The sequence below is a fragment of the Nycticebus coucang genome, chromosome 5 (assembly GCF_027406575.1).
Source record: "Nycticebus coucang isolate mNycCou1 chromosome 5, mNycCou1.pri, whole genome shotgun sequence".
NCBI classification, from domain to species: domain Eukaryota; kingdom Metazoa; phylum Chordata; class Mammalia; order Primates; family Lorisidae; genus Nycticebus; species Nycticebus coucang.
Window position 1 is genome coordinate 109,338,248 of NC_069784.1, and position 16,656 is coordinate 109,354,903.

A 16,656-nucleotide genomic window follows, 5' to 3' on the forward strand; every position below is an offset into this window, starting at 1 on the left:
TATCACTGAAGAGGAATGAGCCAAATAAGCAAAAACATACAATAGATGTTCCCTTTCCTTTTGGAAACTCTTAAGTATGGGAGATGACTAAAGCAAAAATTACAACACTAGTGTAATTCTCAATGTATGTGGAGGAAGCTGTAAGACAATTATAAATAGGAGAGGAGGGAGGTGAGATTTCTATATTTGACTAAAACTGATAAAGCAATGATACCACAGATGTCTTAAGTTATATATTTATAATGTAATACCCAGAACCACCACTAAAAGGGCCATACAAAAAGACACCAAAAACAATACAGACAAATAGAATGAAATTCCAAAAAAATGTACAATAACCTATAGGAAAGAAAGAAAAAAGAAATAAAACTATGATCAGAAATCAATGAAAATGAAAACATTACAATAATAGAGAAAATCAATGAAACAAAAAACTGGCTCTTTGTAAAGATCAACAACATTGACAAATTTCTACCAAGATTAACAAATGAAATAAAAGAAAAAGGACAAAAATTAACAATATCTGGAATGACATGGGGGCTATTCCTATAAACATCAAAAGTATAACAATACTACAAACAACTGTATACACATAAATCTGAGAACTTAGATGAAATGGATTAATCCTCCAAAAACACATACTACCACAACTCTTTCAATAGAAAAGATCATTTAAACAGCCCTATAGCTTTTATAAAAATTGATTTAATCATTAAAAATTCCTTTCCCAAAAATCTCTGGGTTGAGACAATTCTATTAAATGTTTAGAAAAGAATCAACGCCAATTCTAAGCAACTTCTTTTAGAAAACAGAAAAGGAAGGAAAATTTCCAATTCATTTTGAAGCTAGTAGTACCCTGATACCCAAACCAAACAAAACACTACAAAGAAAAAAAGCTACAGACCACTATCTCTCATAGATACAGATACAAAAATCCTTAAGACTAAATTATAGAATTCAGCAGTATATAAAAATATACACCTTGAACAAGTGGGGTTTATTCCAGGGATGTGTGGTTTGCTCAACATTCAGAAATCAACATATTTACCATATTAACATGCTAAAGAAGAAAAATCACTTGATCATATAAATTGATGCAGAAAAAGCATTTAACAAAATCCAACATCAATTCATGATAAAAACTCACAGAAAAATAGAAATAAAGGGGAACTTCCTTAACTTCATCAAAGTATCTATAAAAAATCTTACAGCTAGTATCAGACTTAATGTTGAAATACTGAATCCTTTCCTCCTAAAACCAGAAACAAGGATATCCTTGTTTTTAGTCAACAGTGTTAATATACAGTCACTTCAGTAAGGCAATCAAAGGAAATAAAAAGCATACAGATCAGAAATTAAGTAATTCATTTGCAGAAATGAAGAAAAGATTGCATTTTTTACATGATTGTCTATGTAAAAAAAAAAAAAATCCCAAGGAATCAACAAACACCTCCTAAAAGTAGCAAATGAGCCTGGCAAGTTCTCAGGATAGAAAATAAAATACAAAAATCAAATGTATTTCTCTATACTTACAATAAATATGTGAACATGGATTTAAAAATATGATGCCATTTATAACCTCTTAAAAAACAAAATGCTTAGATATAAATCTAACAAAACATGTATAAATTCTGGTGTGCTGAAAACCACACAACAGTGATTTAAACAAAGAGGATTCAAGTAAATGAAAAGACATCCCGTGATCATGGATTGGATGACTCAACATAGTAAAAATGTTAAATCTTTAAATCTCCCTAAACTTACATACAGGTTTAACATAATTCCTATCAAAATCCCAACAAGAAATTTGTATGTAGACAAGATTATGCTAGAATTTATATGAAAAAACAAAGGAACAAGGGTGGCTAAAAGAATTGTGAAAAGGAATACAGTGGAGGCATTCAGTCTATTTGATTTCAAGACTTATTACATGAGAAAAGACAGCCTTTCAGCAAGTGCAGTGCTGGAGCAATAGAACATCCATACATCCACCACCAGTGAAGCTCCATTCATCTCACATTTTACACAAAATTAACTCAAAATGAATTACAGACTTAAAAGTAAAACATAAAATTGTAATAACTTTTAGAAAAGAACATAAAAGAGAATTTGTTGCCCTTGGTAGAGTACCGTGGCATCACAGCTCACAGCAACCTCCAGATCTTGGGCTTAGGTGATTCTCTTACCTCAGCCTCCCAAGTAGCTAGGGTTACAGGTGCCCACCACAACACCTGGCTATTTTTTTGTTGTTGTTGCAGTTTGGCTGGGGCTGGGTTTGAACCTTCCACCCTCCGTATATGGGTCCGGCGCCCTACTCAATGAGCCACAGGCACCGCCCATAAAAAAGAATCTTTGTGATCTAGGACTAGGCAAAGAGTTCTTGATACCAGAAGCATGATCCAGATGCATAAAAGGAAAAATTCATTGAACTTCACCAAATTAAAAACTTTTGCTCTGTGAAAGACCCCCATTAAGGGAATGAAAAACCTGGTACTGAATGGGAGGAAATATGTGCAATAGTGGACTAGTATCTAGAATATACATATATATGAACACACACACACTTTTTTACTGTTTGATTTGTTTATATATAAATATATATACATATATATACACACATATATATACGAGCATTGAGCACTTCCACTGTATTTTTTCACAATTGTGTATATATACTTGGATTTTTTTTTATTATTTGGTGTGTGTGTGTGTATATATATATATATAATACACATACACATACATACACATATATATGAGCGCTGAGTGCTTCCACTGTATTCTTTTTCACAATTGCATATATATATATATATGAACAAATCAAACAGTAAAAAAAAAATCCAAGTAGAAAATAGGCACATAAAACAATGATGTTCAACGTCATAGCTACCAGTGATGGGTAAATCAAAACCAAATGAGGTATCACTATACACCTGTCAGAATGACTGAAATTTTAAAAATTGACACCACCAAATGCCATGAAAAAATGAGATCACTTGTACACCACTGATGGGTATGAAAAATGGTACAATCACTCTGGAAAACTGCTGGGCAATCTCTTATAAACTAAACATTCAACTACTGTATGACTCAGCAATTGTACCACTAGGCATTTGTCTCAGAAAAATAAAGACTATGTTCACACACAAATCTGTACACAAATATTTATAGCAATTGTATTTTTAATAGCCCAAATCTTGCCCAATATTTTTTACCAGGTAAACAAACACACGCTGAGGTACATACTACTTGTGTTAAAAGGGAACTATTGATAGACTTGATACATGAGTCTATCAATCCAGAGAATTATACTAAATGTGAAAAGTCAATCCCAAGAGGTTACATGTGTTTCCAGTTACATAACATTATTGAAATTAAAAAGATATAAAAATGGAGATTATGACTGTCAAGGGCTAAGGAGGGAGAGGGGATGAGAACGAAGTGGGGATGGCAACAGAAAGCAAGGAGAGGGATCTTCGCGCACAAAAGGCTCTGTATGGAAACGTCCTTCATCTTGGCAGTACCAGATCCATATCCTGATCATGATCCTGTACCATAGCTGGGCGAGATGTTCATTTCATGGCAAAGTAAATGAAAGATACATGAAAGAGATCTCTGTATCATTTCTTACCCCTGCTTGCAAATGTAATTATCTCAAATAAAAGTTTAATTCAAGAGTTAGGACTAAATGTATTTTGCACTTTATAAAGAATGGGCTCCTTGTTTTGAACATCCATGACATTCCAAAGAAAAATATTGATCACTTGCCTCCACTTCATACTTAAGAGAAATTTAGTACATCATAGAAAATTTCTAAATTATTAAGGAAAATGACCACAGATCAGGAAGAGATATAAAGACAATGGGGCAGCCCTAATTTTGAACAGGAAATGTTCTATTGTGTCCAAGATTGAACTAATATGAGTGACTCATTACTAAGGTTATCCTACTAACTTTTGGTATACATTCCACTGCAAAATAATAATGAAATGTTAAAACCATGGCAACCTTTAATGAAGTTAAAACTTTAAATTTGGCCCTGTAAAGAGGTTGATGTGGTCAGGCACAGTGAAAACACCTTAAAATGAACTCAAAAAGACCATATCACTCGGGTTAAAAAAGAACAAAATAAAATATTCCCCAGTAAAATTTTGCTGTATCATTAACTGATAGAAGAATCAGCTTTGATACGAAAGCTTTTCTGCATCAAGTCTTCAGCTATGCAACTTAATTAAAAAAAAAAAAAAACTGGGGGCAAGACATGATTGCAAGAGGGACTTTACCTAACAATTGCAATCAGTGTAACCTGGCTTATTGTACCCTCAATGAATCCCCAACAATAAAAAAAAAAAAAAAGCAAAAGCTTGCATCTTATGTTTGGGCTAAAACTCTAATTTTTAGAAAAGTTTCTCTTTCTCCTGGTCTGAGCTCAGTATTTCAGATTCACCGTTACGTAGTTCATATAAAACTTCCAGGGGGCACTAGAAAGTGAAACTGAGGATCAGTAAAGCATTAGTGGAGGCTTAATAACTGCATTTCTCAGTTTTCTACTAATGCTAATGGGTTTGGAGTTTGTAACTACTGTCTAACAGTACTTACGGTAAACACTTAAAAATTTGTACTTTGGGTTGGCCAAAGTGGGAATTAATACCTTTCAAGTTTATTTAAAGACTCAGTTCAGTTCTAGCAAACTCCCTCTAAAACAAGTGAGAGTGTTATGCCTGTAACGACTGCTCAGGAAATCTGGGTTTGCCATCCACCACTTAACATTTTAAGCAGAAATGCCATCACTACACAAAACCTACAGGAATCCCAATCTGAGTAATTAAGTGGTGACCAACCTCTTAAAAACTTGCCAGAAATAACAGTGTCTGTAAAATCTATTTAGTGTGTTACTTAGTTCTATTTCTGCATTCAAAATTAAGATTGTTTGGAGAGAAATGTTACATAATTTTTGTGATCACCAAAAACGATCACCAATGATCACCAAAACGAAGAATTGAAATCAGCATATTGATTCAGTGTTCAAATTATGAGTAAATGGATTGGCATGAGCCATTAAGTTTTCTTCTTTATTCCCTTTTGATCTAAAAAAAAAAAATGCCAATGGATGGGGTAGGATTAAATTAAAAACATTTTAAGGTGCATTTTACATGGAGCAGACTTAACGCTTTTGCTTGGAGTGCTTTCTGATGAAATGCAGACTCCAATTTCCCACCATGGCTCACCCTTCTTTCCACTCCATTGGGAGCAATAATTCTATACATGTTCTATAAATGTCCTGGCTAACAGGATACCGCACTCTGAGTCAGCTGTCACCACTAAAAGAAGAACAGCTCCTTTCTGGAGACATCACACACAAATTACAACTTAAATTAGCAGTTTATCCTTAGAAAACTAGCAATTTACTAGCTGTCTGTTAGTTGAGAAAAGAAAATGAAATCCAGGGCAGCGCCTGTGGCTCAGTCAGTAAGGTGCCGGCCCATATACCGAGGGTGGCGGGTTCAAACCCGGCCCCGGCTGAACTGCAACCAAAAAATAGCTGGGCGTTGTGGCGGGCGCCTGTAGTCCCAGCTGCTTGGGAGGCTGAGGCAAGAGAACTGCTTAAGCTCAGGAGTTGGAGGTTGCTGTGAGCTCTGTGATGCACGGCACTCTACCGAGAGCCATAAAGTGAGACTCTGTCTCTACACACAAAAAAAAAAAAGAAAAAGAAAATGAAATCCAATTACTTGGTAGGGACAAAACAGACTAAACAGGAGGCTGCTCCTTAAGAGTTGAATGGTGCCCAAACGTTGGGTCCTAGGTGGTCCAAAGGGTGATGAATTAATTCTCACACATGATCATCCTTCCGTGCTTCTTGCAAACTTTCCACTTGGCGTTTTATATGCCAAATGCTAAAATGTAAGCTCCCTGAGTGTAGGGATGGCATTCTTTAGATTCACTCTTGAATGTTCTGTGCCCAGGTAGGTAGCAGCCTGGCAAAGAGCGGACCCCAAATAAACACCAAATTAAGTAAAGTCTTTATTAACTACCACGGGAGGTAGGAAAGAAAGGAAGGAGAAGAAAAGGAAGGAAGGAACTTGTGCTAGGTTCTGGGGCCCCAGAATCTTTGGATGTTGTTACCGCTCCCCACCCAGAAGCAGTGCTTCTCGTAAATTTTCCCGTCAAAGCCTCCTTGAGGCTTTCCGCTTCGTGTGATTGAAACTGTCTCTGTATTACAGTGTTTGTTTCACTATTGTGCTGAACTGTCACCTCAACATCACTGCTCTCCGGCCCCCCACCCCTGCCAAAATGTCCTGTGGATTACAAGAAAGCCAGAAACTACAATTCCCACAAATATTTTTTGTTCTCTGGTTCTACGTTAAGAGTTGGCCAATGGAAAAATAAATAAAAATAAAAACACATTTTTGGAAGCAAAAAAAAAATAGAGTTGGCCAATGAGAAGCATCTCCATGAAATTTGGAAGGCAGAAGAGAGAAGCTCTTTTCCTCAAAGGCTGTGCGTGCAGAAGTGGGCAGGCAGTGAACATGGGTTTCACAGCAGCACCAAGATGTCTTGCAAGGAACCTGCTTGGGTGTTGTTAACAATTATAGCTGAGGCAGCTGGTGACAGCTCCTTGCAGTAGTTCTCAACCTTCCTAATTGCCACGTTGTTACAAATTGAAAAAAGGGGTCTTAACCCACAGGTTGAGAACCCAGTATCAGTGCTATAGGCTGAGAAAGCAGAAACTTCTGGATGTCAAGATTCACAGCAGTCCAGTGGGTCAGCCCCTGTAATCTGCCCACTCTGGTGCTGCTGTTGCTCCTCGCAGCCACCCTTAAGTTTCTAATTCCATGTTCTAGGACATTTTACTTTTACAATGCATCAAGTCGTTTGTTTTCCTGACCAAAATGTTGAAACATTTAAAATTAGCACTAAAGAGAAAAGTTACCTACCTGTCTTATTAACTTAGTGTATGAGATATTGCTTCGAGTCTAAATCCAGCTGAAATGAAGAAAGAATAACCCTGCATGTTTGGCAACCTGGTAATTGCTTTTCCTATCTCTGTGTCACAGTATTTTGAAGACACAAATTCCTAAGTACTTGGAAAAAATGGTTGTATCTGCATTGATTAATAAATTATGTTAGGGTAGTTGTTAAGTAGAGGTGTCATGAGTTTTGTCAGCGAAGTGGTTACATTGCAACATTTTCAAGCCCTTGTTGGTTGATAGGTCAAACTGCTAAAATCTTGTGGTAGACTGAACAGGTCTGAGACCCACAGGTTCATTTTTTTATTTTTAACTCAATCATGAAAATACACAACTTTTTTTTAAGAAAAGAAAAATGACTGATTTTTTTTATCCCTAATGAACAGAAAACATAATTCAATGCATAAATTTCCCAATCAACTTGGTTTAGCCCATTCTGAAACTTTATTTATATTGCACCAAACTGGCCACATGTAAGCAATACATTCAATTCTAACTTTCAAAACTTGCTGAGCAAGTTATCCTCGTGAGTCTTAGCTACAGAGGTGGACAATAACTTCATTTTCTTTATACAGGTTTTATCTTTTATTATGACATTCATTTTTCTATATGAAGATACAAATAAAAATTACACTAACTACAAAAACTACTCTGTACTTGATAAACCACAGACCTATTTCATGGAACAAGAAGACTTTAAAGTCATTTTTCTTTATTATATGTTTGCCTTAAAAAATGATATTCAAAACACAACTTTTTTTGTGTACAAAATTTCAGCACTGTTAACAAAAGCAGTGATGACACTTTACAACTCAGAGGCAACCTCTTCAGTGGTTCTCAGTCACCCAAGTAGATGCTGCCAGGACACCCAGACAGCCTGATTCCAGCCACTCCAGCCACGGTGGTCTGCTAGACTGAGCTCCATCTGTGCCCAAATCTGTTCCTTTTAACAGATGATCCCATGCCCACTAAAACAAGGTGCATTATACTGAAATGATACTAGTTACTCTTTAACCACCTATCATTTTGCAAAATCAAAACATTTTCATAATATTTAATGACCAAAACAATAGCCAAATACTGAATGCCACGTTGTCATTCAACGTATGAGGTTGATTAATCTCAATCTGTTTTCAAGTGTGTCTTCCGAACACACTAAAATGAACATGTGTCATTTGATAAGGAACCTTCTTCAGTTTGACTCAAACAGACCAGACACACTGTCAGTCATGAAAACGACTCTAACTTTATTTTCCATAGTGTAATCTTCATCTTTCACAGTGATTCTAAAACTAACCTAAAGGAAAACTCCCCCCCAAAAAAATTTTTTTTTAATTTGGCTACTGTAGCATTTTTTTCAGTTTAATTTTTTTCTAATCAGGACTACTTTTTCTGTGTTCCAAATATTTTGCGTAAAATTCTCTCTCAAATATTTTGTGTAATTTCTCTTAAGAGAATGTAAGCCACTAAACTCGCTACTTTAAATCATTGATCAGTGTCCCAGTTAAAGGAGTATTTTTAAATGATGACACTTATAAATAAAGGTACTATACTCATGCCAGTTTTTTAAGTGTTTTATTACTGGAAACTCATGTGAAATGAAAAGAAGTAAATGTACGTGAACAGTATGAGGATAAAAATTTTATCAAGTAAAACTGTGGCAAAAAAATTTAACTGATTTGTGAAAGCCACTGGGACTTTTACTTGGTCACAGATGCAAGTTCACCATGTGAAACAGCAAGCACTCCTGTGCAATTGCAAAGACAGACCCTGTTTGAGCAGGCCTGGTGGGCTGGCACCGACTTCGGAACAGGGGGTATCTGTGTGAATTCTCTGGCAATGTGAAGTCACTAAGCTCCACTCACTCACAATAAAGTTTTCTATAGTCTGTTTTGTGAAAAAAATTGGGTTTTGCTGTCATGCAAAAGGCAGCTTTTACCCAGGGACAAAATACATAATATGACTGATTCTCCCCCAAAACAACTTTGAGTAAACCAATGCTCCAGAAAGATGACAAATTCCTCCAGTGCATGTGGCCACATCTCCAGTGTGGAGACTTCAGGTGGCACAGCACCACAGTGTGAGGTAAGCACTGGTCCCAGGGAAGCAAGAGTCTTCACGAAATAGATCTCTCCAGACCCCTTTTAAACCTCTTTTATTTTGGTTGCAAAGATATAGTTTACTTAGTTTCCTAATGTTTTATTTGCTCCCATTTGAAGTCTAGAGCTTGCCATGTTTGACACTGCCATCACTACCAAACTGTTATATAAGAACATTACAAAATACAAACTATAAACTAAGATAATCCTCTTTACAGTATTCAGATTAGTGCATTAAAACAACATTGATTTAAAAAGGCAGATGAGTCAACTGGCAAACATCTAATTGCTTTTCTAATGAGGATGATACAAAATGGCACACAAAGTAAACACAAAATTTTAAGTGTCAGGTGCTCAAAAAGAGCAATTGTGGGGAAATTACTTACCAAAAGTAATTTTCTCCCAGGTACTCATGTAACCATTATTCTATAAAACATAGGGAAGGTAAATAATGGCTCACAAAACCAGAAGGTATTGTTAAGATAGTTCAGTAGAATAACAAGTTGGGATCTTTAGACTCTAAACATGACAGGCATTGGTATTAGTTTTCATACTCCTCCTCCAAATTACATTAAACATTTACTACACTTTCCCTAGTGAACGTCAGACTTAAATTACCATAGATTGTAAAAGCAATCTATCCTTAGTAATTTTACTAAGCAATCTACAGCAAATGCTTAATATATACACATCACAAGTATGAAATATCTTAGCAAATTATTCATTCACTCATTTCATTCAGAGTTAACAAAGGTTTTAAAAGAACACAATAAGGAAAGTGGAATAAAAATTTGTGCTATTGCAAAACAGACAAAATTTCATAAGCCCCACAAAATGATATGCTAATTTTTTAAGTTATTGAGAATACCTTCTCTGTTGAACCAAATCAAAATTAAATTGGAGGTTTTTCTAATTGAAGTAACATAAATCCAGGTGCATGTTACACAGTGACAGAGAGATAAACAGAACACACGCATCTTAAACTTACTAATTTAAAAAACTAAGTCAAACGGGGTAAATAAGTTATAAATGAAAGGTGTATACAATGTGGGCAACAACTTAACAGTATTAAATTGAAAAGCATGAAAGCTGTATCAGCAACAACATTTAGAAAAACTTTCATTATTAGAAAATATCAGATTTAATCCAAAGGAACCCCCTCGTGAAAATAAGAAAGTATGGGAACCATCCTTTTCACAATAGCTTTAAAATAATAATTAAAAAAACCATAATTACAGGAATCTTCCCACATAATTTAGGTAATGTAGTGCAATAGTGTGCTTCTGGATAAATTTAGCTATGCAATCCCCATATGATGAGACCGATAACCAGAACTCCAATGACAGCGATAATGAGGATGATGCACAGGGTTTTTCTAGATTTGCGCTGCAGATGCAAAAAAAAAAAAAAATTATAGACTTAATAGAGTATCTCTCTAGCAACTGAAAATACTATAATTTGGTTCATTTCTAGAGTAAAATCAACCCTAGTTTACTGTCCTCAAGTTTTTGGTTGTGTTTGCTGCTTCATGAAACACTCTTCAATATATAAAGCACTATTCTTTTAAAAAATACTCTTCTTGAATGAATACCATAACTCAGGAAGCAATTTTTCAACTTTTGTTGGTACTTATTTTTGTGGGTATCGCTGGGCTTAAAACAGAAGACATTGAGAGTTAACACATAACTGAGTTACAATAGAATGAGGTATGTCTATGTATAAACACAAAGAACAGCTTCAAAGTTTATACATTTTTAAACTTTTATTTAAAAATTTCTCTTAAAAATGAGTTCTCTGAAAATATCCACAAGTATAAAAACATTTGGCCACATTTCCTAAAGTAATTATTTGTTCATTTTCAAAGTTATTTTCATTCTTTAAAAATTAATACAAATCTCATTCAAAATCTCAACATACAAATAGAAACCAAAGAGCAAACAAAATCATAATGCTGTCATTTAAAACACAGAAGTGAAGAATCTTGTTCCACTCTCCATTGCTGACCCAGCTACTCTGTCTTTACTGTCTTGTGTGTCTCCCATCTAACATGCAGGTATCCTCCTTCTCACAAAGTAGAAAAATTTGTAAATTTACTTTGTGTCAATTAGAAGCACCATGAAATTTACAAAAAGTTACCTTCTGAGTCTAAAGTTACCCTGAAAACCATGAATACTTAATTTTTCAACTAATTATTCACCTAATTTTTCAACTGAAGACTTTACAAGTATTAAATAAAACTTCTCTAATATTTCAATATCATTGTACATAAATGCTCCCAATCCTCTCTCCCCCTGGTTATTATGTACCTTTCTGAGTTGTCATGGGGTATATTTGCTGGGGGGGCATGCCCCCTAGTGTGGGATAATGATGTGCTTGGGGCTGCTGTGACAAGGGCATTCACCTTCCTTTACGCTCACGGTCCACCCAACCATACCCAGGCTTCCATGTAAACTATCAGAAAGCTGCCTGTTTTCTCGACATTTGTGTAATGTGGCCTCTCCTCACCCTTCAAGGGCTGAAGGAATTAAGTTTTGGGGTAGCTCCACAAGGAAGTCAAAAGTAAAATGTGGTGATACATCTACATCCCTCCAAAAATCCAAAAGTAATATGTGAACGAAGGCAGTGATGAATCCTATTAAACACAAAGTTTCAGCAGTTACGTGCTAACAGCTCCATAAGACTGCTGACATTTACACACTCCCGTATGTGTATGTGCGCACAGACACACACACACACACACGCAAGTGTGTTTTCAACTATTCATGAAAGACATCTAAAATCACAGTGATATCAATTCTGTTGAGCTGCATATTTGAATTATATGCACAAATACGGTAAACGGGAGTCAGTCTGTCAGTGAATGCAACTGGCTATCAAGCAGACTCTCCATACAGCTCTACTGTTACATACATATCACTGAATACGCAGTAATTTGTCCAGTATAGTATAAAATAACTATAAAATGAAAGGCAACTTTTAAGGTGAGAAAATTGAAAATATCTAAAAAAGTGATGATATAAATTAACAAGGTCTAAGAAAAATGATAATCATGAACAACAAAAAAGTGAAGCTTTGAAAGGAAAATCAAATGTTTCACATTATTTAGGGGTTCCTAGAGAACTGGACTTCAGGGCCTGCATATTGTGTGATATATTAATAGTTCATGATTCTAATATCTGTATAGTATTTGACACACACATATGGACCCCCTGTATTAACCTGCTTCACTTAAGAAAGCAATTCATTCCTGGTACAGGTCTGCTGAATGTTGACAGAATATATAATGAATAATGACACTCTTAGCTGACATGATTTCCACAAGACCTGAGGATCTCTAAGACAAGACTTTTTGCCTCTTGATCTCAGAATGCCACTGACAAAAGAAAGAAAAGGTAAAAAGAACACGGGAGATCTGGAGGGAGAAGTCTATCAAAGAAGTTTCTGAGTAGAAATGTCACAAGGATATTGGAAACCACCAGCCATCAGAAAGCTTGCAGTTGTCTACTGTAACTCAAACAACAAACTTTCTCTCCCTCAGAGCCACTTACTCCCAGTTCAATCCTGAGAATAGACAGGCTACAATTAGTCTGAACTGGCAATATTTCTGACTCCTCTGAGACGGGATTACTTCATCTCATTTATTCTCTCTCTCTTTCTCTTTCTTTCTCCCTCTCTCACTCACCTGTCAGACCAAGTTATAAGAAATTTTATTACAGTTAATATTACCTGATATTCTGCTGCCCGTGATAGCTGCTGGTTGGCTTGCTGAACTTGTACCTCTGCACTTTCTACATTGGCTTCTATGCTGTCTTTAAGATAAAACACACACACAAAACTGTTAAACATGCATTAATGCTCCAGGAACAAATCACTACATTTCATTCAAGAGAAGATTAAACATGCTCAGTGTTCAAAGCATAGTAGTATACCAAAGTGGCATATATTTTAAGCTGACTATAGTTCATCCTTATATTATTTCTTAGGTAATTTAAGCAACACACAAACATTTGAAGAAAACAACCTTGATAATCTTCATTACAGTGCAACTCCAGTTCTACCTGGCAACCCAAGGAAAGTGGTGTCACCCTGCAGTTACCAAATCAGAGTCAGCACAGGGCTTGTCTCTGCCTCAAATGCCACAGCTTATTCATGCAAAATAGGAGATCAGTCATCTTCACACAAATGAGGATTTTCTTCATCACAAAGGGGAAAAAAATGGTACCTTGACTTTTCAAGTATTGCTATTTCCTCAGAGGGAAACTAAAAAATGACCTAAATACTAAAATTTGGTCCATTTTATTTCTTTATATACAGTATAAATATTTAGCTATCAAATTGTCATGTCAATCCTTAGTTTTTCAGTTTCTTGTCATGATACCTATGTTCTACCCAGTTTTTCTATAATGGCCAACTCAGCACCAAGCATCTGACAACTTTTACTTAGGGTAAATACAGAGCAGTGAAAACCACTTACTCTGTGGCCACCATCAACTACTTCTATGCTGAAACCTAGCCCTCACTGTGATCGCAGTTTTTCTTCCCACCCTCCTCTGGCCTGGAAGTGGAACAGGTGTCGCTTTGCAGCATGAGAGACCCTTGTGCTTCCTCCGCCCTATCAACTCTCCACTATCCTTTCTCAGCCACCCACTTCCACGTTCTCATCCCCAAACCACTAACTACAGCTGCTCCGTATCTCTATGCCGGGAGTCTCCCCCAGCTGTTACCTTTGCAGCCCACTCCTCCTAATATCCTGACTCCAGTAATTTCTGACCTGCAGTGATCCTACCGTTTTGGCACTGTCCTTCAAATACTGTGTGTCCTCATTTCCCTCCTCGCCTGGCTTAGCTTCTTGGGTGATCCTTCAGCATCACATTCATCCTCAGCTCCCCTCCCCCTCTACCTCAGTCATACTTACAAAACCCCACCCAGTACCCATGCAGAAGATCACACACACAAAAAGACTACCTTTAATGCTGATCTATTTCTCTTTAAAGTCATAACTGACGAGCAAGGCAGTCAACTGCCACTAGCTGTTGTCATGACTGCCAACTTCATTTCTCTCCCTCTCCTCTGTCTTCAAACTTCCCCTGCCTCCTCACGCATTATCACTCTCAGGCCGTGACCCTGATTTCCAGCTCGTTGAGGCAACATGAACATCAGAAGACATTTCTACATTTTTTGTGTTCCTGTCTACCACCTGCAGGCATTGTCTGTGTGCTCTGACATCTCTCTCATTGTCAGGGAGGAACTGTCATGGCCCGAGCAAGCAGCCTCTCCACTGTGTGCTGTGGATGTTATCCGATTCCTCACGACTCAACTCAAGGGCCTCAGTCCAAAGAATTCCTCTGTCTCTCATACCATTCATAGTTTTTCCCTAGTAAATCATTCTTGTTAACACCATAGCTGTCATCTTAAAAACAAATAACCTTTCGTTTATTCTATATCAATTTTTGCAGCTATGCATGACCTCATTCTCTGTTCCACGTCTCCTCTTGACTCCTTCAAAGAGTCATTTATACTTGGTAGCTTCTGCTGCTCTCCTCATCGCTCCTGAACCCACTCTTCACGCTTTTGCCTATACTATTTCACCAACACAGCTCTTGCCAGGGTTGCCTATACCCCACTTCATTAAATCCAGCAGTCAATTCTTAACCTTCATGTCACTTGACCTGCCAGCAGCATTTCAAACAGGCTGACTATCCATTGTTGTTAAAGTACTTTCTTCAGCCACATTCCAGGCTGAACGCATTCATTTGGTTTTCTTCTACGCCACTGGCTACTTTATTTATTTTTTTTTTAGTCTTTTTTATTGATTCTTCCTCAGCTCTCTGGGCTCTAAATCAGGGGTCAACAAACTTTTTCTGCAAAGGGCCAGACTGTAAACAGTTTAAGCTTTGTAAACTTAAAGCATATGATCTCTGTCACACTTCTCAACTATGCCACAGATAACACTTACACATAAATGAATGGATGCTGTTTGCCAACCCTGCTCTATTATTCATAGATTCTAGGGCTAAGTTCTCAGATGCCTGATCTCTATCTAGACTTATTTCCTGTGACGTCATCCAATCACATGGCTTTAAATACTATCTATGTGCAGATGAACCCTAATTTTATATCCCCCGCCCAGACTCCCAGTTCACTTTACACCTGGCAAACCTTTACTTGGTATCAGTGTGTACCTTGAACTTAACATATCCAAAAATCATTGATTTATATACATCTACACTGGTTCCACATACACATTTCCCCAACTTAGAAAATAGTGACTCTAACCATTTTAGTGGGCCAAGGCAAAACCCAGACTCACCCTTGAATTAATACTACCACACCCATACACAGCCATTCAGTAAACCTTTCTGGCTCTGTATTTTACAAATACCCACAATTCAGCACTGCTCACCACCTCTCTGCTGTTACCCTGATCCAAGCCAACGGGACACTAACCTGGATGATTGCAAATAGCCTTTTAAGTGGTCTAGCTTTTGGTCTTATTCCAGCAACCAAGTGAGTCCTTTGAAACCTAAGCCAAGTTACAACACAAATCCTGCACAAATCCTCCTGTGGCTTCCTGCTCATTATTAAAAATATACTAAAACTCTTTACACGTGGCTCAGGCTCCTACATAAATGCCATCTGCTGTGACCCTGGACATGATTCTCTACCTCTCTCTTGCTCTTATCACTCAACAAAAATGTCAGGTGTGCTTCTGCCTCAGAGGCCTTTGCACCTGCTGCTCTCTTACTTGCTCCCTTACTTCTAGGAAAGCTTCATGAAAATGTCACCTGTCAGTAACCCTTACCTGACTACCCTGCATAAAGCAGGAACATTCTCTTTCCCCAGCAATCCCAGCCCCCGTCAGTGGCCTTATTTCCTTCATATGACTCATCACCATTTGTTTGTTTTCCTTTCTTTTTAAAAAAACTTGTCCCTTTCCCCCAATTGTAAGATTCATGAAAGCAGGGTCTTTTACCTGTTGTACTCAATACACATTTGCTAGATAAGAAAATAAATTGGGGTTTGAAATTTGTACTCTGTTATCTATTGAGGATACAGAGGAGGATTAAGAATGGACAAAGAATTGTTATATTAAACTAAAGGTGCAAATATTTCAATTGAACCAAATTCAGAAAACATACAAAATGCATCTTTAGACATATCCACAGATAGCTCCAGATTTCAAAATGATAAAAATGATCAGGATCCTGACCAATGCTGATAATTACATCTTAATTGGAGAATTATTACATTCAAACCTTGAAGGGATTCTTAGCAACTCTTTTTTTAAAAGAATTCCTAACATCTATCTAAGTAATGTTACTAAGTTACTCTACAAAAAAAGCTATTAAAATGAACCATCAGGCAAATGACTACCTATTCCTTATAACCTAAAAGACAAGATACCATACACAGTTAGCTTGGTGCCTGTAGCTTAGCGATTAGAGCACCAGCCATGTGCACTGGGGCTGGTGAGTTCGAACCCAGCCTGGACCTGCTAAACAAACAAAAAAAATAGCCAGGCATTGTGACGGGCACCCGTAGTCCCAGCTACTAGGGAGGCTGAGGCCAGAGAATTGCTTGAGTCCAAG

At 36.9% G+C, this 16,656-nt stretch overlaps 1 protein-coding gene across 1 annotated transcript in view; it reads right to left on the bottom strand.

The window, feature by feature from the left end:
* Positions 1-7,256: 7,256 nt before the first annotated feature.
* STX7 (syntaxin 7) overlaps positions 7,257-16,656 on the bottom strand; it is a 75,276-nt gene continuing 65,876 nt past the window's right edge. The window contains exons 9-10 of the mRNA XM_053591619.1: positions 12,794-12,876; positions 7,257-10,453 (exon numbers count right to left, since the gene is read on the bottom strand). Coding sequence (XP_053447594.1) covers positions 10,361-10,453; positions 12,794-12,876 — 176 coding nt within the window. The 3' untranslated portion in view covers positions 7,257-10,360. The remainder of the gene's footprint in view (positions 10,454-12,793; positions 12,877-16,656) is intronic.